Source organism: Mixophyes fleayi, chromosome 7 (genome assembly GCF_038048845.1).
Source record: "Mixophyes fleayi isolate aMixFle1 chromosome 7, aMixFle1.hap1, whole genome shotgun sequence".
NCBI classification, from domain to species: domain Eukaryota; kingdom Metazoa; phylum Chordata; class Amphibia; order Anura; family Limnodynastidae; genus Mixophyes; species Mixophyes fleayi.
Genome location: NC_134408.1, coordinates 26,587,630 through 26,607,770, shown reverse-complemented (window position 1 = coordinate 26,607,770; position 20,141 = coordinate 26,587,630). Strand labels below are relative to the sequence as shown.

Genomic DNA, 20,141 nt, shown 5'->3' with positions numbered 1-20,141 from the left:
TAATTACTTCCACTAAGAGGACCACTGGGTAGGTAGGAATTGCAGTAATCATGCTCCCCAAGTCAAGGTGTCATGTTCCCCAAGTGAAGGGAACATGACATATTGTAGACCGAGGGATAAATGTATGAAGCTGCGCATTTTGCAAGTCGCCGAATATCGGTGACTTTTCAGGGGACATTTAAAGCAGCAATGGCTTTAAAGGCAAAACTTGCCTTTAAAGGTAATGTATGTAGGATAAATGTATGAAGCTGCCGAGTTTCCAGTGAGTTTGAAAAGTGGAGATGTTGCCTCTAGCAACCAATCAGATTCTAGTTCTCGTTTATTTAGTACATTCTACATAATGACAGCTAGAATTTTATTGGTTGCTATAGGCAACATCTCCACTTTTCAAACTCGCAGCTTGACACATTTTCCCCCAGATCTCACTTAGAAGAATAGACACAGACATTTTGCAATGGGTATTATAATGCCGTAACCACTATCCCTCACTGGCTCACTTGCTAGTATCTACCTGTGGAAAACATGACTGAAGTTGCCAATGTTTCTGGACCAATCAGACAGATTGTATTGGGAGCTACCTTTCGCTTTATACTTTGTCTTCCAGAAGAATGACTCCTACAGTATTTAAGATATTATCTCTGTCCTGTACATCGGCTGTGCCTGTGTGCCGCCTGACATAACACGTTATGTCGGAAGATCTATGAGAAGTGGAAAAGTTATGATGATACGCGCCTAAAACATATGAAATTATTGATGATGCACAATGATTAGATGACAGTAGGTTTATCTAGTATTTTGCTACCAACAGAAACCTCCCAGAGAACACGAGGCTCCTCAATCGCATCCCAATTAGTCACTTCTGGGACCAAAGTGAACCACGGCTACTAGCATGTGAGGCGGTGCTGGCCATCCCAAATTCAGCGCACCCATCACCTAAACACAACCAGCCTGAGGAGGGTCCTGATGGAAAGGTATAGTTGTTTTGAAGCTTGTGTTGTAGCCTATATAAAAATGTTTCTTAGAAACTGGGGTCAGGGGTTCAAATTCAACCGACAACCGGCCCTATTTATGTGGAATTTGTATGTTCTCCCAGTGCGTGGTGTTTCCTCCCACACTTCAAAAATATGCTATTAGGTTAATTGGCTTCTCTCAAAATGTCTGACTGCATAGTAGGGAATATAGATTATAAGCTGCTCAGGGAAGTACTGATGTGTGATTGAATATTCTCAGAAAAGTGTTGCGTAATATGTAGGCTTATATATATATATATATATATATATATATATATATATATATATATATATATATATATATAGCTGTTAATAAATAAATAATATATACAAGATTGTACTGATGGTAACTACCTCTCCTGGCTAAGTAATATACCTGCAGCCTTATTTCAAAATGTATACTGACCCCGGTTGTTTAATGAACATGTAAACTACATCTATAAACATAAAGGGTGACAGGAGGAACATACTTTTTAAAATTTAATTTTAATCTATTGCTTTGGTGTGAATCTTCTTTGTATCAAACTTGATTCTTATATTATTGTCCTGCATGAATACGGGTAGATTCCTCTCAGATTGGTCTGGATCAGGGCACTGATTCTTATATTGTTATTGTCCTGTGTGAATACGGGTAGATTCCTCTCAGATTGGTCTGGATCAGGGCACTGATTCTTATAATGTTATTGTCCTGTGTGAATACGGGTAGATTCCTCTCAGATTGGTCTGGATCAGGGCACTGAGGCACGTTTTCATATATTTACAGGAGGATGTGATGGTCATGTCATTTTTCAGCACCCAAGAGTATGGTCTGTTACTACAAGAAAGCTATCCACAACCTGCTGCTTTCCAATCTCTTCTCGGCATCGAGGTCCCACACTATTACTTCACAAAGAAGGTGAGAGTGCAGCCATCTTGGTCCAAGCAGGCGGCTGTATACGCCAGAAACTACTATCATGTGACAGGAATTTCCTCACGTATGTTCTGATGCAGTGTGGTATCAGCATGTTATGTTATAAATTCACCGCTTGCCAGGGCCATAAGTAACGCCTGTTGTTTTCATTTGTGTCTGTAAATGTATTTGTGCATTGCTCTAAGTTTTCATTTAGGAGATATATTATATCTTCTGTTTATTTTGCTTTACTTTGCATGCTTTATTCATTTTTGTTTATCTTTTTTTTGCCATTTGCCTTCAGTTGTTATTCAGGAGGGGCTGTATGTATCAGCCTGTTGTAAGTATACAGATGTCACCACTACACAGCATTTGCTTGTTTATATACAGAGATTTTCATAAAAACATATATACAGAACTTTGTTTAGGGCTCCTTCTACGGTATAGGCTGTGAGAGGGCCTGATTTAGAGCAGGCCGCAGTTCTGTGGTCAGAACGCAGACATAGTGGGGGGTGTCAGTAAGGGGCTGGCTTGCCTTCAGAGGTGGCCAAATTACCTAGATAATTCCGCTTAGTGCTGACTGGGCTGGTGTTGGTTTCATAATATGACGGGGACCCCATGCTGCGGGGTTACCTATACTGTACGGAATGTCCCAGAGACTCCCTAATTCTGGGTAGGTCTTCCGAACTTCCAGAGATCAGGCCATTCTCCCGCATGTTGACCACTTCCTTGTGAAGTGGGCAGGATGGGGACTTCCTTGACGCAATTTGTGTCATTTTGTGCTTGTCCCCTGCAGCAATATGACTCTTTTACATAATTGAATCGTGGGGGTGAGGCCAAGATGGCTCAAGCAGTAGCATTGTTGCAGGGCTATGCCATTTTTTTCCCATTATTCATGTATTTATTTTTTAAACATTGTCGTCATCATCATCAGCAGGTATCTATACACCAGGCCTCTGGGAGTCATACATATACACCTCCTAACAGATGTGCCTGGAGATGCGGAACGTTACATGTGCAAGATCTTACTGTACTGAACCTTTACTTGCACACTCGGATTCACCTCTCCAGGCTTAGGGGGCCGCGAGTGCAAGTGACACTTAACTCACATACACAGTGCATTTAGGCTGCCACATTTAGACTTCCTAGTATAAACCAGACCCACAGCTCTGATAAATACTTTTAACTGCTAACAAGTGTAACCAGTAATTCACTTAAATATTTTCGCTGCCCTCTCTCCACCCACTCTCAGCAATTGGGCCTGAACATCAGCGAGTATAGTGAGCATGCACACGAGTTTCATCTAACAGTGAGTGAGCGACACTAGGTGGAGAGTGAGGCTGAGCAGATCACTCCAACTCAATTATATACAGTTTAGGGACAATTTCAAAGGCTTTAGCTAAAAATAAAATGGTGAATTACAAAACCATGTAATGCTATTCTAGATTATTATATTAAATTATTACACAATATCCAGGATGTCTAATCTTCATTAAGCAGTAAAGATATAATTGTTTCAATTTTATTTTCTCCTTTTCTATTGTTAGTTGAAGCAACCAATGATTTATCAAATGTAATCCATGAAATTGAGGATATTGGACAGTGGGGCTGTTTGAGTGCCATCTGTGCAGTTACTAATTGTTAAGAGTGTTTGTTCAAACTATCTGGGGCAGAGTTTGCAAACCCAATCTTCGGGTACCCCCATCTACAGGTGATGTTTTGGGGATTTGGGTATAGGTACAATTATTTTTTCACCCAGTAAAGTCAATTATTTCACCTTGGCATGAATAAAAACATACCCAAATGGTGAGCTCCTGGGGATTGTGAAGGATCAGAGTTGAGGAACACAACCTGTACTCTGGCCTGTGTGTCTGCTAGTTTCAGGAAGCTGCTTGATTAGTCTGTCGGTCACACACATCATGCAGGAGCTGTGAACCTAAGTACACTAAGGGGTATATTTACTAAACTCCGGGTTTGAAAAAGTGGAGATGTTGCCAATAGTAACCAATCAGATTCAAGCTGTCATTTTGTAGAATGTACTAAATAAATGATAACTAGAATCTGATTGGTTGCTATAGGCAACATCTCCACTTTTTCAAACCCACAGTTTAGTAAATGTACCCCTAAAAGTTGTACATGCATACATAATACAGTGACTAAGGGGATTAGATTTGCAGAATGGTTGCTATATTTAAGTGACCATTTTAAATAAGCTTTTCTTCTTTTCGATTACTTTACACATAGCCAGGGGAGCAGGAGGAGGACAAACCTGTAGCCGCTGAAGTGGGCACTCCGCGGGTGCCCAATATGGTGGCAAAGAAGCCCCTGCGAGACTTCATTGGACTGGAGGATTGTGAAAAGGCGACGCGTGATGCTTTGCTTAACTTCAGCTTCTACCTCACTGTAGGAGACATGGATGAAGCCTTTAAAGCAATCAAGCTCATCAAGAGGTAGGAGGGCATTGTTCTATGTCCTGACTTCATTTACCTATGCTTTACATGGGGTGTCACATACAGACATAGATACATGATAGAATGCTAGAGAGGTCCCTGCTTATAGGAGGTATTTGTATAACTGCTTCTGTTACATCATTATTGTCAGTAACACTAACATGCAAATCGCTTGTATATAAAAGAGGTGCCACTAACTTCTCCGCTATGGCCTTACATTTTCAGCAGGTTCGTAGACATTTATTGTAGTAATCATGGATAATAATGAATTTTAAGAGCACCCCCAGATTTCCTTTTTTTTTTTTTTTTAAAGGGTTTATTTGTTGTGTTCATGATGTTAATACAAACATACACATAACAGAGCACAGCTTTGCACACCTTGTACACAAAAGTATATGATAATATATAATTATATTGCCGCCCACGTGTCCCTTACTGTAAGTCTGTTAATGGACACTGCCAGGACCTGCATTGAGCATAAGGCTATTAGCATGTGGGCTCTTAAAGGTTCCTTTTTTTTTTTGGAGTGATTTGTATTTTATTATGTTGTATGGTATAATGTGTATTTGTTAGCTGAACTTTAAAGACATGGGGGTATATTTACTAAACTGCGGGTTTGAAAAAGTGGAGATGTTGCCTACAGCAACCAATCAGACTCTAGCTGTCATTCTGTAGAATATACTAAATAAATGATAGCTAGAATCTGATTGGTTGCTATAGGCAACACTTTTTCAAAATTGCAGTTTAGTAAATATACCCCATGGACTGCACACATTCTGAAACTCCTGTATGGACACCGAGTTTTCAGTGGTAATAGCATTTTCCAACTGGTACACTGACGACCACACACTAACAGACTGCAGTTGTCAGCCGACTGGGAATTCTCAGAAGTCTACATCAGCATCTAATTGATTAGATGATGATCAGGGCCAATGGTCGTATTGGACCCACTTCCAGTTATTTGGAGCCATCTAAATTTCCTCTACAAATCTTTTTCTGTATGGGCAGTTTAGACGGGAAGCACAGAATTATAAAGTAGTTTTCCTTAACATCTGTTATAGGAAATACACAGTATTGCTTGTGATATTATCATCACCATTTATATTTATATAGCGCCACATATATATTTATATATATATAGCGCTATATTTATATAGCGCCACCAATTCCGCAGCGCTGTACAGAGACCTCACTCACATCAGTCCCTGCCCCATTGGGGCTTACAGTCTAAATTCCCTAACACACATACACACAGAGACAAACAGACACACACTAGGGTCAATTTGTTAGCAGCCAATTAACCTACCAGTATGTTTTTGGAGTGTGAGAGGAAACCGAAGCACCCGGAGGAAACCCACGCAAACACAGGGAGAACATACAAACTCCACACAGATAAAGAGAACATACAAACTCCACACAGATAAAGAGAACATACAAACTCCACACAGATAAGGACATGGTCAGGAATCGAACTCATGACCCCAGTGCTGTGAGGCAGAAGTGCTAACCACTACGCACCGTGCTGCTCTTAAAATCCTTGTGTATAACCTTTAATATTCCTCTATGAAAGTTCTCCGCCTGTCTGATTACTGAGCAGTTTTGGATTTAAGTGCAGACAAAGTGCACAGATCATATTTATACGGATGTCTCTTGAATGATGATTTCAGCATTAGTGGTTTTAAAGGGAAATGACCTTAAACTTCTCCTGTTGGGACGTTGTTTGTGTAGGAGACTGATGGCTCTTTCAAGCTGACAAAGGAAATGCACTATAGTTGTACTTCTAGTACGGAACTATACTATCATGCAGGTTGCTTCTTCTGTAGAGATGTTTTCACACCACTCAGGAAGAACTGACGGGTTGTTTTAAGGCCCTCGAGAAGATTGTGCTTTGAGGACACTAAAGTTTACTTAGTAAACTTGATAAGACTACATTTAAGGACAAACAGCGCACTAACTAACTAACGTCCAATCACGCTGCACTAACCCGGTATTACTGAAGCATGGCGCACTGTGCTGAATTGCGTCATTGAGGCACCGCGTGACAAGTGCTCAATTTTTCTGCTAATTTCAAGCAATCGTGCTCCATCTCTGCTTCCCATTAATAGCCTAGGTCAGTATTTTTTTTTTCCTATAAGGAATTTGAATATTTTAAGATTGGCTTACCGGGTCTGTGCAGGAGTAACATAAAACTACATATCACAAAACAAAATAAAAAGTAATCGAAGCTTATAATTGGGTCTTTTACTTATTTATTAATTTTAACTTTACAAAAACAGGTGATAAATAAAAAAAAAAAATTAAAATATGTTGTTATCGGTTATTTTCATACATTAACAGATTATAAATATATATTGGTCACTTTAAGTTTGGACCCTTCAGCGTAATAAACAATTGGTCCTCGGTCCAGTATGTTGGATAAGTCTCTTCTGGACGTCGGGGTTAATGACCTTGTATAGCTCATTTCATAGATCTAGATTAGCGAGTAACTTAGACATTGTTGGTTGTCGCTGTTCATCCATGATAATAACTTTTTGAGGGGAAAAAGTGCTAAATTGCTCTAATGTGTTTTTCATCACAAAGATATGGAACGACTGTGAAGTTGTATGGCCTTTAAGGTGCTCCTTGGTGAATTTTATGTTCTTCATTGATGTAGTTAGAAAATCCACCATGAGAATGACCTAAAGAGTGTGAGCATCTCCAGGTAACAAACATGAGCAGAGCAATTGCTGTTATTTGTATCCAAAAAGAGCCAAGTGCTGAAGATCCGTTTATATATTAGTACGATAGTGATAACTTCTCCTGGTGATGATATACAGGTTGCTAAAGCATCCTTACACGTTGTGAGGGCTCCACCGGGAGTCTAGGAAGAATTGCACACTTAGCCAGGCTGTCCTCTCGTAGTTATATGGTCTGATTTATATATTTTATGCATATGGCTTTATACCGCTTTACTCTGGTTGACCATTGATGTTTGAGAAAGTTCTACTGATCACAATACCACGTCGTGCCTTGTGATGCTGTCTGCTCCGTGCCATCATCAGCAGGGAGACTCGACATAATCATTGTCTAGGCCTCTGCGGAAGCGAGCGGTTAGCGTGCGGCTGATGACTATGACCCGGGGGGCCATGCAGTCCTCCCGCCTGTGGAGGATGTTCCAGATAAGGATAGCAGCTGCCAAAGTTGCCAGTAGGCATGCACCGATATCTAGGTAACAGGACCAGGATAAATTGGTGTGGGGTCCAATTCGGTAAAAGGTCACCAGTCCTATGACCAGAACAAAACCTGCAAGAGAATGGGAGAAGTTATAATGGTTTGTATATCGGGTCCATAATGAAGTAATGTGTCTTGGGCATGGCCATAACACTGATTTGTTTTACATGTACCCCTCATAATGTGTGATGCTATTTGAGAATTTGTATAATGTTGTGGCACACCTTCTAATATTCTGTTTTGAATACACTTGGCGACATTAAGCCATTGTGTTACAGTGCACCTGCTGCCTACGCACAGAGGAAATTTGTGGGTTACACCAATATTTGTCAGTATGCAGCAGGTCTTTCCACATTGTACCTTACTGATGTCACAGGTTCCGAGGTTACTGATAGGCTGCATTCACATGAACATGGGTTCAGTCATGCTATTACTTCTGATGTCACAGCTTCCTAGTGTACTGATAGGCTGCATTCACATGAACATGGGTTCAGTCATGCTATTACTTCTGATGTCACAGCTTCCTAGTGTACTGATAGGCTGCATTCACATGAACATGGGTTCAGTCATGCTATTACTTCTGATGTCACAGCTTCCTAGTGTACTGATAGGCTGCATTCACATGAACATAGGTTCAGTCATGCTATTACTTCTGATGTCACAGCTTCCTAGTGTACTGATAGGCTGCATTCACATGAATATGGGTTCAGTCATGCTATTACTTCTGATGTCACAGCTTTCTAGTGTACTGATAGGCTGCATTCACATGAACATGGGTTCAGTCATGCTATTACTTCTGATGTCACAGCTTTCTAGTGTACTGATAGGCTGCATTCACATGAATATGGGTTCAGTCATGCTATTACTTCTGATGTCACAGCTTTCTAGTGTACTGATAGGCTGCATTCACATAAATATGGGTTCAGTCATGCTATTACTTCTGATGTCACAGCTTACTAGTGTACTGATAGGCTGCATTATCATAAAAATTTGTTCCAAATGGTGCCTCCTACGTCTCGATGGGGAACTTAATGTATTATTGATTGGGACTAGTTACTTGTGGTGCCTAACACCAACCTTTAAAATAATACTAATAATCTAATGTTCTGTTGTGGCTCTCTCTCCAGGTTTTTAATAGTGGAATACTTTAAATTTGTGGCCTTGCTTAGTGAGCAAAAATAAGGGTTTAGAAGACATGTTGAGAATGTGTACAATAGATTGCGTTCTGGTTGCATATTCATAGGTTTCAAAGCTTTGGTGCTGTCTCTCTTTCCAAGTCCTATAATCTGGTTTCTCAAATAATTGAATGTATTTACTTCCTGGGGGGGGGGGGGGGGGGGTTGGGGTTATCACACAGAGGGAAAGCCTCAAAACATATTCTGTTGGGGGTACTTGAGTTAAGAAGCCCTGACTTATCCTTTGTAATAGCAAAATACATTTCAGGACATCATATGATTTTACAGGTCACATTGTTATAGGAGATATGGTCATGGCTGCCATTACAGGAGAAGAGAACTGAATGGTCCATCTTCCCGTTATAATGCCTATATTTTTGTGTTTCATTGTTTGTGGATGGGGCGTGGAAGATGTTCCTTGTATTAGTCTCTACTTGTTTGATCAAGGGGGCAGGATAAATGGTGTCGCCTTCTTCATTGTTGGGCTCCTCTGATTACACAAAGGATGACCCAATTTGTAGATCGGCCACAGTAGAGTATAATGTTGTGACTCCCATTCCCGCTATATCATTAAACCAATTCAGCTTGTCAACATCCTTGTGCTTCAAAGCGCAAGCACCAATACTTAATGTACTGTGTGTTTATGGAGACCCACGTTCCCATGGGAGGGATCCCAAAAATTCAGGTAAGGATATTGGGGATTCATATTATTAAACATATAATGAGCCTTTAACACTGGTTCTGTTATCAGGCTTATATTCTGTAACAGGACTCCAGCAATATAGCAGCGCCACCTAGAGTCTAATAGCCATAACTACATAAATGGTGAGGAGCCCTGGACGAGAAAGAGCCACAGCAGCACACTGCATAAAGGCGCTCTTAGAAGTGGGAACTGTATTGGTTTGTAATGACTGCCTATGTTATATAGGTGCCACCGTAGTAGTAGTAGTAGTAGTAGAGATCAGTAGCTCCATACTCTCAGCTTGGCCACTGTCGCATGTTTGGATTGGGAAGGAAACTCTCTGTGTTGTTATTGTGTCTCTCATGGCACACAGCGGCATGCACACTCCCCGCGGCTATATTTAGCCTGCCCCTAGCTTCCTGCAGGCTGCTCTGAATACTGGGCTGAGGGACAGAGACTGGAGGGCGCCAGGATGTCCCCGTACAGGAGGAGGAAATGCCTGTTACTACCTGTTATGCAAACTGGGCCTTGAAAGCTTGGACATGAAACCCGTAGAGGGGGGGCGCGGGGGGGCCTCGGATTGAAAAATTGTTGAGGAAGTAACTTAAAGGGGTAGTCCCGGAGCATGCCATAGTGAGATAATGGAAACCACTTACATAATTGCAGAATCTGCTGGGCCTATGCTTGTACTGCAGGTGTTCATGGATTTAATGACACTTCATCAACTACATGACAAATATCTCATTAGAGGTCTAAGTGCTTGCTCAGGACCAATGTAGTCTGTGCTGTTTGTCATTCTCAAAGAAAATCACATTTAAATTTTTTTTATGCTTAGGTTCAGGGTTTAACTTTGAGTTAGGCTAAGGTCGTTGGTTTTTTACACTTTTGAGGTTTTAGTAAGGGGTTTTATTGGGGCGAATGGCTAGCGTAGGACTGCCGGTCAGTGTTTGTTTAGTCTTAAGAAGAAAGTGGATAAGTACATCATAAAGTAAAGTTATACCTGACTATCTCTGTCTGTAACAACTCTGATCATTCTCACAAACAGTCCTCACCTATAATTCTGTCCTATACACAGTTTATGCAAAAATGTACAAAGTGTGATAGATCCAGATATTTGAAATTACAATGACAGCTTTCTGTCTTATAAATTACTTCTTTCCATTTGCATTCTGCTCTGATTGGACAAACTATGGTTTATGTCAGTTCAGAAAGTGCTCAGAAAGTGTACAGGCTTTACAACCTATCACTTATGTGATGTATTGTCCATTACAAACATGTAGATCTGGAGGTTAGGTAATAAATTGCTGAATGATTGTTACATTAAGTGATCAGTATCCCATTCATAGACTTAATCCACTGTGTATATATAGCTTGGAGGTCACGCTCATTTGAAATGTTACCAGGTATCATTCACATCTTTACCTCTAGTTATTTTTGTAAGCAGTTATTAGCATCCTGTTTATTACGTTACTATTGCAGTGATCAGGGCATGCATAGCCATACTGTTATGCTTATTTTACTCTTATTCTTATATCCGTTGCTACTTGGTATTTACAAGTGAGGGGAGACTGTGATTAATAAAGGGTGTTAAGCATGGGTGTGGCGTGAATTAGCGGCACTGACAAGGCCGACTGAGTTTAGAACTACAAAATAACCCCGAAAACAATAATAGCGACAAGATGACAATATGGACTTACTATATAGTAGGCACTCCTTATCTCCGGCAGGTTTAATGATGTACAGATGGAAAATGCGACTGTCATATATAGCTACATAAAGAAATCATGTAATTTCTATTAGACACGGTGCAAATGGCACTTTAAAGCGGCAATTGGCAACCCCACTGCCTGTATAATGTAATCCGCCCATTGCCGCTTTAAAAGTGCCATTTGCACTGTGTCTATTAGAAATTACGTGATTTTGTTATGTAGATATTTATGGCAATCGCATTTTCCATCTGTACATCATTAAACCTGCCAGAGATAAGGAGTGCCTGCTATATGGTAAGTCCATATTGTCATCTTGTTGGTATTATTGTTGTCGGGGTTATTTTGTAGTTTTAAACTCTGTCGGCCTTGTCAGTGCTGATGACCCCTCTTCCACCGGTTAACCTATGGGATGCACTAATATAGAGTGTTGTCACTCACATTGGGCCTGAGTCATCAAGGAGAGTAAAGAAAAAAAAAAAAAGAAGTTTATTTGCACCTGGGCAAAACCATGTTGCATTTGAGGGGGAGGTAAATGTAAAATGTGGGGACAGATGTAGAATTGTGGTATGACATGTCCTAGATCAACTTCAAATTTCAGTGTAAAAATAAAGCTATCAAGTATTTGTGTGTTATATGACAAAAATAGCCAATATTTAACTTATGTGCAAAATAATAAACTAATTTACACCCCTTGTATTGTAACATGGTTTGTCCAGAATAAAATGTACTCCTTTTTTTTTTGCCTTGCTCTTCTTAATGATAGAGGCCCATTGTCTCTAAATACAGACCTGCCTCATGTAATTCCTGGTGTAGTCATCTGCAGTAACAGCCATACTAAAGGATATTCTCCCCCAACTAATTTCCTCTACTGAACACAACCGTTCAGCACAGACAGTTCCTGCAAAGCAGATAAGTTTTATAAAAGCTGCAACACAGCCCCAATAAGTGCAAATAGCAGCAAAAGGAGCATATGTTTTATAAACCTATTTTTTCGGTTTATTTGCACTCATTGGGCTGTGTTGCAGCTTTTATAAAACATATTTGCTTTTATCAATATCGTGACCTATGCTGGTGGCCTTATCTAGACCTTGCTCTAGCTGAAACTGGTAATTGCAGGAGGTTCTATATTGCAAAATCTAATACATACTCTGTAATATCTCCCAAAGGGCCACTGTCATTAGGTCCAGCTTCTCTTACATAACCAGTTATTTCAGGATTAACACATTAGTTGTAGGAGAGTGTGAGAGCGGCAGGTGTCTCACTTACTTGCAAGTTGAAATACAGCAGCTATGGCTTCTTCCCACCACTGAGAATCCTGGGAAATAATCGGTAGCTCCATCAGCCCCATGAGGAAAATCAGCTGTCCAGCGGTCAGGGCAACTGTGGCAATCAGATTGCATGCCCTCATCATATCAAACTGCACTGGGGAGAGACAGAGCAGAAGGCACAGTGTCACTATTTTACTTTTATACTTACTTTTTTGCCCTTCTCTACCTGAAATGTTTTTTGTTTAATCAAAAAAATAACAGTATTAAGAGCCAAAATGTATACCCAGTTGTAGTGACCCATGATTATAGTTAAAGGACAGTAAAGTTTGGTAAAATATAACATATATCCTTCTAAAAAAAAACAGGGATAATAAGTGCATTGTGTGTCATCTATCGCTCTACTAGTAGGCCTTTTTTAACGTCCTTCTATAAAGGTCTGTTGTGAGCTATTGATGGACTAAAAGTAACAACGGGAGTTCACTGGAGGGGGCCATGTTTTTTTAATGAGAAGCAGTAGTCCACAAATTGGTAGCCACTTTAAGACTAGCAAAAGTGATCCGGTTGTTGCCCATGGCACAGCAGTTTGCCGGTTGAGGGGGGCATTAGATGTGCACAGAGGGAGCGAGTGCTGTGAATCGCACATGGCAGCTGGTGAGGAGCAGGCTTACAGTATGGATAATGACACAGTGTAATGGTTCTCCCTGAATGCAGAAGGGCTGCTAGGCAGTGTTTGAGCTGGTAGAGAGATTCATGTTATATGTAGATTTTTGCCCGAAAAGCAATGTTTAGGGCTGTAATACATAGGAGGGCCAATGTAGTGTAATGTGGGTCTGCCTAATATTACTGTGTGTGGCCATAGTGATGCAGAGAGTGGGTCACAGGACAATGTGTGGTTTAGTAGTATGTGTCAGGATATTTCAGTAACCAGCGTGTACATGCTGTAATGTGTGGGGCTTAGTGGTGTTTACACTGATGCTTTTTAAATAGATAGAATATCTTGAAAATATAGCTGAAAAATTTACTTTTGATGCGTTTTGCTGATGAAATGATAACCGATGTTATAACCTGTTTGATGTTTGCATGCTACGCTACATTTTGCTATTGTAAAGAAAATAACAGCAACGTGTTTTTTTAGACTTGGTAAATATGAATAGACATCCGTCTTCAGAATTAGGCCCCTTGGGGTGAGTGTCTTGCTGCTTGTTCTAATTAAATTTAAGCTCAAAAGTTCCATTAAGGGTATTGAAAGTGAGTGTATGTGGGGCCCATTAATGTTGCATTGCTTAATAGCTACCATGTGATTGGACAAAGAGGTCTCTCTATGCAGATGTGACTGAAGCTTTTATCCCCATGCACTGATCCCATTGGCAGCCGTGAGAAGGGGAGGAGCTAATTGTAGCAGACTTTTAGGGGTATGTGGTCATGTAGCACCCACAGGGGTGAAGTGCTTAGTGGGTTAGTACTTTGAGTACTGGGGGAGAGTAGGAGAAATGGGGCAGTTCTAAAATGTAGAATGAAGGCGAGTTGGGGCACTAAACAACTAACTGAATACTGATAAATGTGGAAAATGTAAATGTTCTATTCTGATGATGGTGGATTTTAATGTTTCCTCTATACTGTGATGAAAGTCTGCTATGGTAACGGTAACTGCAACTCTAATGCCTTGGTTATCTGATGGGGGTCACTATACTGTATAGACCTTGTGAATAGCTCATGATGAATCTTGGATCATGTATTTATGAACATCCTACATTGTATTACTGAATAAACTCGAACATCTTGTGGTATCTGGTTTATTCAATTTGGGACCACAATGTGGTTTCATCACTAAGAAGTTTCTTACTCTAGTATTTGTATGTACTGAAAATGAAATAACATTTTTTTGTGCATTGCTAATTGTCTTTGGTCTGTCTCTATACCATAAATGACTTTATATGAGACAGAACTGGTAGCATTTAAGAAAACATTTGTTCCGTAGGGACAGGACAGGTGAGGTAAGTTTGGCAAGTTCCTTTCATTAAGCGGCCTCATCACTTTTCACTCAGCCCTCCCTGTCACACATGCTGATGGAGAGAAGCTGCCTTCCCTGGACTTTTGGGGTCAGATTCAATTTGTCTATCTCCCCCTTCCTCTACCCTGATACTGCTGCTATATCCCTTGTGGCCATGAGGGGGTGCAGAGTAAGAGCATTCTTCCAATGCTTATTTCTTGAGGAGCTGGTGTACATGCTGCAATATTACTGGTGATGTTAGACAGTTGACCCAGTATTGCACTGTGTGTGGCCAAAGCAAGCACAATCCCTAATAATAATCCAACTGGATCGTATCCATAAATATGGTGGGAAGTTTGTGTATGTGTTCATCTTTAGACCATACTAAAGGGTATGCATTTAGTCCAGAAATTACTTGGCCCTGTTGGGTCCAAGCGCCAGTGGCTGGTTACCGTCTAGTTTTGCCCCCTTAGCCAAGTTGGATAGTAATCTTGTTGGTCAGTGCTTGGCCGAGTGGATAATTAGATCTGAATATAACCTTGACTCATGATGAGAACTGTTTGTATTTTACAGTAAAATGTGCATGTTTAAAATATACAGGTTGTAGGGCAGGACATAGGAGTGGATGAGGTCATAATGAGTTTACAAGAGGGGACAGTGTCAGAAATATAGAGAGGTCACAGGAATTGGAGCAGTGATAGAGGATTGAACACATGTTTTGGGGAGAGGTTATAGAGGGGTTGGGCAATCGTTTCCCTCAGGGTTCTCCTGTAATCACCCAATTCCCTATATATAGTCATTCTGGAGTCATGGATGGTGATTCCATCTTACGTGCAAATTAACATCTTCGTCATCATTTTACATGCATGAGCAGCCACTTGTTGCCTGATGTTTTTGAACCTGCCACTCCAGTGATCAGATGTGTGATCATGTGTGGGATAGTGCTATTCAATGGGGACTGCATTATGGAGATTTGCATTATTTATCTCATGCTTTTGCACAAAAGTAATGTGTGTCCTTCTCAGGACCCAGGTATATCACACATGGGGTCCCTGGAAGATACAATGTTCTGGTTTTCTGGATAAAATAAGGTCACATTATGGCAAAAGATTTACCCGATGTAATATCAGAAGGCGACACTGATACAATGGATCGTTGCGTTGGTATTAGTGGGATCAGGCAACACACCAACTATCACACCAGTTACAAGATACAATGGAGCGTTGCGGTGATATTAGTGGGATCAGACAACACACCAGTTACAAGATACAATGGAGCGTTGCGAGGATATTAGTGGGATCAGACAACACACCAGTTACAGGATACAATGGAGCGTTGCGGTGATATTAGTGGGATCAGACAACACACCAGTTACAAGATACAATGGAGCGTTGTGGTAATATTAGTGGGATCAGACAACACACCAGTTGCAGGATACAATGGAGCGTTGCGGTGATATTAGTGGGATCAGACAACACACCAGTTGCAGGATACAATGGAACGTTGCGGTGATATTAGTGGGATCAGACAACACACCAGTTGCAGGATGCAATGGACCGTTGCAGTGATATTAGTGGGATCAGACAACACACCAGTTGCAGGATACAATGGAACGTTGCAGTGATATTAGTGGGATCACACAACACACCAGTTGCAGGATACAATGGAGCGTTGCGGTGATATTAGTGGGATCAGACAACACACCAGTTGCAGGATACAATGGAACGTTGCGGTGATATTAGTGGGATCAGACAACACACCAGTTGCAGGATACAATGGAACGTTGCAGTGATATTAGTGGGATCACACAACACACCAGTTGCAGGATACAATGGAGCGTTGCGGTGATATTAGTGGGATCAGACAACACACCAGTTACAGGATACAATGGAGCGTTGCGGTGATATTAGTGGGATCAGACAACACACCAGTTGCAGGATACAATGGAACGTTGCGGTGATATTAGTGGGATCAGACAACACACCAGTTGCAGGATACAATGGAACGTTGCGGTGATATTAGTGGGATCAGACAACACACCAGTTGCAGGATACAATGGAGCGTTGCGGTGAGATTAGTGGGATCAGACAACACACCAGTTGCAGGATGCAATGGACCGTTGCAGTGATATTAGTGGGATCAGACAACACACCAGTTGCAGGATACAATGGAACGTTGCAGTGATATTAGTGGGATCAGACAACACACCAGTTGCAGGATACAATGGAACGTTGCGGTGATATTAGTGGGATCAGACAACACACCAGTTGCAGGATACAATGGAACGTTGCGGTGATATTAGTGGGATCAGACAACACACCAGTTGCAGGATACAATGGAACGTTGCGGTGATATTAGTGGGATCAGACAACACACCAGTTGCAGGATACAATGGAACGTTGCGGTGATATTAGTGGGATCAGACAACACACCAGTTGCAGGATACAATGGAACATGGTAAAATGATCATTCACACACACCGAGTTGGCTGCAGGTACCTGGCCTGGGAAGAGCCCCTATCCTGTAACATGCACTTTACAAAGCTGTACACTGTTTAACAGGCTGCTTTCTACATGTGGTATTTGACCTTTGGGGGAGCAGCAGAGGGGGAAGGAAAGTGGATGATGAATGTTTTATTACTAGTGACCTAATGCGAGCTTGCATTTTCTGCTTAACCATTCCCATGCTGGCGGGAACGCCATCACATTGCAGCTCCCTCTCTACTCTGCTTATGTTACTGGAAGGGGTTAAAGCCCCGAACCAGCATAATACAAACATCAGGCCCCATACCTCCTGAGCACTAGGAGGTGGAGAACGCCATATTCTGTATTTGATCCCTAGCATACGTGTGCTGCAGGACACAAGAAAGCGCTATTCTGGTGCGGATGCATTACATTATAGCTTTGACTAAACCACTGGCAATCTAATCTTCCTCCTGTGATTGGATTTGAAACTGATTTTAGTTGATTTAGGCAGATAATCTACTGGCACTCTCAATGACAGCTCAACCTCACATACCATCAGCGGTTCCCAAGCTCTCTGATCTGCTGACACACGACTCTTTATCTGTTCAATATTATAACGGATATGGGTAAAAACAATACACAAAATCTTGATGAACTATTTTAATTGTCAGTGACATATACTTTGTGTGTCATGTCTATTGCATTATATATTTTTTCTTAAGATATTTGTTCTATAGCACCTAAATCCTTGTGTCACATCCAGCCTGTTACGTGGACACAGGAAGTGGATTTTCCGAAACACAATGTTGGTAAGGTAACTTGTCCCAGTAGAAGTTGTAAGACTGTTTATTTTCAGGGCATACCATTTGATTTAAGTGTTTCTAGCCAGAAGGCACAGAGGGGCTGGCCGGAAAAAAACCACTCTGCATTCAGAAAGTTTTAGACATTTGTAAACTCTGAAATGTAAATGGTTGTTAATGAAGAATGTAGAGCAAGATACACTATAGTTCAGGACACAAATATGGGCCCTTACGCCACTTAAATTGGAACAACTGGTCTGCAAAACTACTATATTCTAACAATTAATTAAAGAGTAATAGGCTTTCATAAACAATTAATTTGTAGATTTACCCAGCATTCTAAAAATATTACATAGAGTATGTAACACCTTTCATTTTTTTGTCCCCCCTCCCACATTAAAATGTAAGTTTAATTAATTTATTTTTTTCCCCATTCAAAATCTTGGACCTAACAGGTCCTCTTTAGTAAAACAATAAATTAAATTTGTATCCAGTTGTAAATATATGATCAAATCACAATTGTTCCCAATGTGATTAAAGGGCAGACCTCGGCTGTGCTGATTGTGTTCTCAATGAATTGTACTTTGGTCTGCTATTACTATGTAATTCACCAGTAGACTGTCTGAACACGCAGGTATATACTTCTATCAACTGACCTGACACAGGGAGCTTATAAGGTCCTTTAACCTTGTCCATTGGTGATTATTAGAAAGAGGAATTCTAATCAGCTCCTATGTTTATTGTGTCTGGTGTTTGTAGTATATATAATTATTGGGACTGTGAGTTTAACACTTTTTTTTTTTTTTTACTCTATTGCTGTAGCTGAGCTGCATTGGTTCAAATGTAGCTCTGTCCACAACTAACTTCCCCAGCTTTTCATTGTCCTAAACATTCCCCTTTTCTTAATAAGATATTTACTATACTGCAGGTATGTACGAAGAGCATCTAAGTTGCATGATGATTAGATTGCTGCAGTGTGTATTAGTAAGAAATGGATATTTATTAATGACTAAATCAGGAAGTAGATGATGGACCATATTATTGTGTGTCCTAAGAGCACTGGTCCAACATACAAGAATTCCAGCATGTGTTCTACTAATGAGGGGGACAGAAGGATGATTGATGAAAGGTGATGCATCATTTTTGACACAGGGTAATAGTGACATTAAGTTCGAAATAAGATATATCACTTACCTATGGGCAAAACAAATAAATCTTACTGTTATACTCACATAACATGAGACCTATTTGAATAATTAACCCAGTTGTCATCCAAGTTAGAAGATAAGGATAGGACATTAGTAAGAGATACAGGTGGAATATTAGGTACTTACACTTGACTGTGTTCCTGGATTCTTGTAAGCCAGATGGCTCGGACCCCCAGCCAATAGATTGGCACACCCTCTCATCTCCCTGTCCCGGCCGGGTGCTTAGCCCTCTTCCAGCCAGACACATCTTCCAGAGACCAACGCTGCGCTTGCGCCCTTCCTCCATTGTTTGGTACACCCAGTTTGGAGTGAAGGCAGCCACATTGTTGAGAATAAGGGACACCAATGCCACTGCCACAGCCACGGCCACTAGTCTTTGCATGCCCATCGCCTGTTGCCCACCAAGCCTCCACTTAAACAGGACGAGCCCTGCTGCACCGTACAGGCCCAGGAGCTGCTAGAGGACATCCCCGCTCATTTTGAGAGGTGAGAGCCCCCCAGAAATGGCACAGCCAGACAGGCTGGCTTGGAAGTCCCATGAAAGGGCGACGTGAAGTAGGGAATCCACCAAGTTTCTGTCTCCACTCTATCCACACTCCTGCAAGGCAACCCCCACCTCCTGCACTCGGAGATGCAACAGCATTCCTGTCTGGACCCCACCGAACTAAGAGCCCCCACGTACACTGGAAACCAGACTCTCTTCTTCCCACGCCCCAAGAAGACAGATGGGTTCCAGATGTGGCCCCTTTCTGTCCACTCACAACCAACGTGGGCGCCTGTTAAAGTCACTGAAGAGGTGCAACAGTTTCCATATGTAAAGTGTAATATAGAAGGGAGAAAGTGAGTGAGGAGCAGAATCCCTGATTCTCCTTGCAGCTGTTAGAGGATGAAAGCAGAGAGCTCAGTAGCGTGTGTGTGCAAGGGATGCGAGTCACAGAGAGAGGGGCTGGGAGGCAGCAGCTGATAGGAAGTTTTTGTTTTACGGATATATATATTTTTGGCATGGGATTCTGTTAATTTGTTTCCTAACTGTCTCTCTCGGAGCAGAGGAAACGGTTCTTTTTTTTTTTTTTTTTTTGTCGCTGTGTTTCCCACCCCCCTTTTCCTCTTTTCTCCCAGCTCACCCCCTCCTCATTGGAGAGATTTGGTCAAGCTTCGGGTGTAGATAGAAATTCTGTAAAGCCGCTCAAAGCAGGATGCATTTCCTGGAAGGCAGATAGCCCCGTTTCCCTCCTCCCCCCAAACCTCCATCCATTATTCATTCATTTCCAAATAAGAAGCACAG

The 20,141-nt window shown here is 41.3% G+C and overlaps 2 protein-coding genes across 3 annotated transcripts in view; one reads left to right on the top strand and one right to left on the bottom strand.

The window, feature by feature from the left end:
• The window catches only part of IFT140 (intraflagellar transport 140), a 77,197-nt gene that overhangs the window by 30,737 nt on the left and 26,319 nt on the right, over positions 1 to 20,141 (top strand). For both annotated transcript variants that reach the window (XM_075179499.1, XM_075179500.1), the window contains exons 16-18: positions 809 to 971; positions 1,774 to 1,905; positions 4,144 to 4,349. In XM_075179499.1, the coding sequence (XP_075035600.1) occupies positions 809 to 971; positions 1,774 to 1,905; positions 4,144 to 4,349 (501 nt within the window). The remainder of the gene's footprint in view (positions 1 to 808; positions 972 to 1,773; positions 1,906 to 4,143; positions 4,350 to 20,141) is intronic.
• TMEM204 (transmembrane protein 204) lies at positions 6,582 to 19,945 on the bottom strand. Its single transcript, XM_075179498.1, has 3 exons — positions 18,983 to 19,945; positions 12,392 to 12,547; positions 6,582 to 7,631 (listed from the first exon to the last, which is right to left on the bottom strand). Exons 1-3 carry the CDS (start codon positions 19,242 to 19,244, stop codon positions 7,387 to 7,389), a joined length of 663 nt encoding a protein of 220 aa, XP_075035599.1. The 5' UTR covers positions 19,245 to 19,945; the 3' UTR covers positions 6,582 to 7,386.

What these genes read in the sequence shown, in the direction of transcription:
- TMEM204 (XM_075179498.1), bottom strand. Translation starts at nt 19,244, where the DNA reads ATGGGCATGCAAAGACTAGTGGCCGTGGCTGTGGCAGTGGCATTGGTG. An exon ending in ATCCAGGAACACAGTCAAGT is followed by an intron (nt 12,548 to 18,982) that starts GTAAGTACCTAA and finishes GTCTCTCCCCAG; the next exon opens with TGCAGTTTGATATGATGAGG. An exon ending in TGCTGTATTTCAACTTGCAA is followed by an intron (nt 7,632 to 12,391) that starts GTAAGTGAGACA and finishes ATTCTCTTGCAG; the next exon opens with GTTTTGTTCTGGTCATAGGA.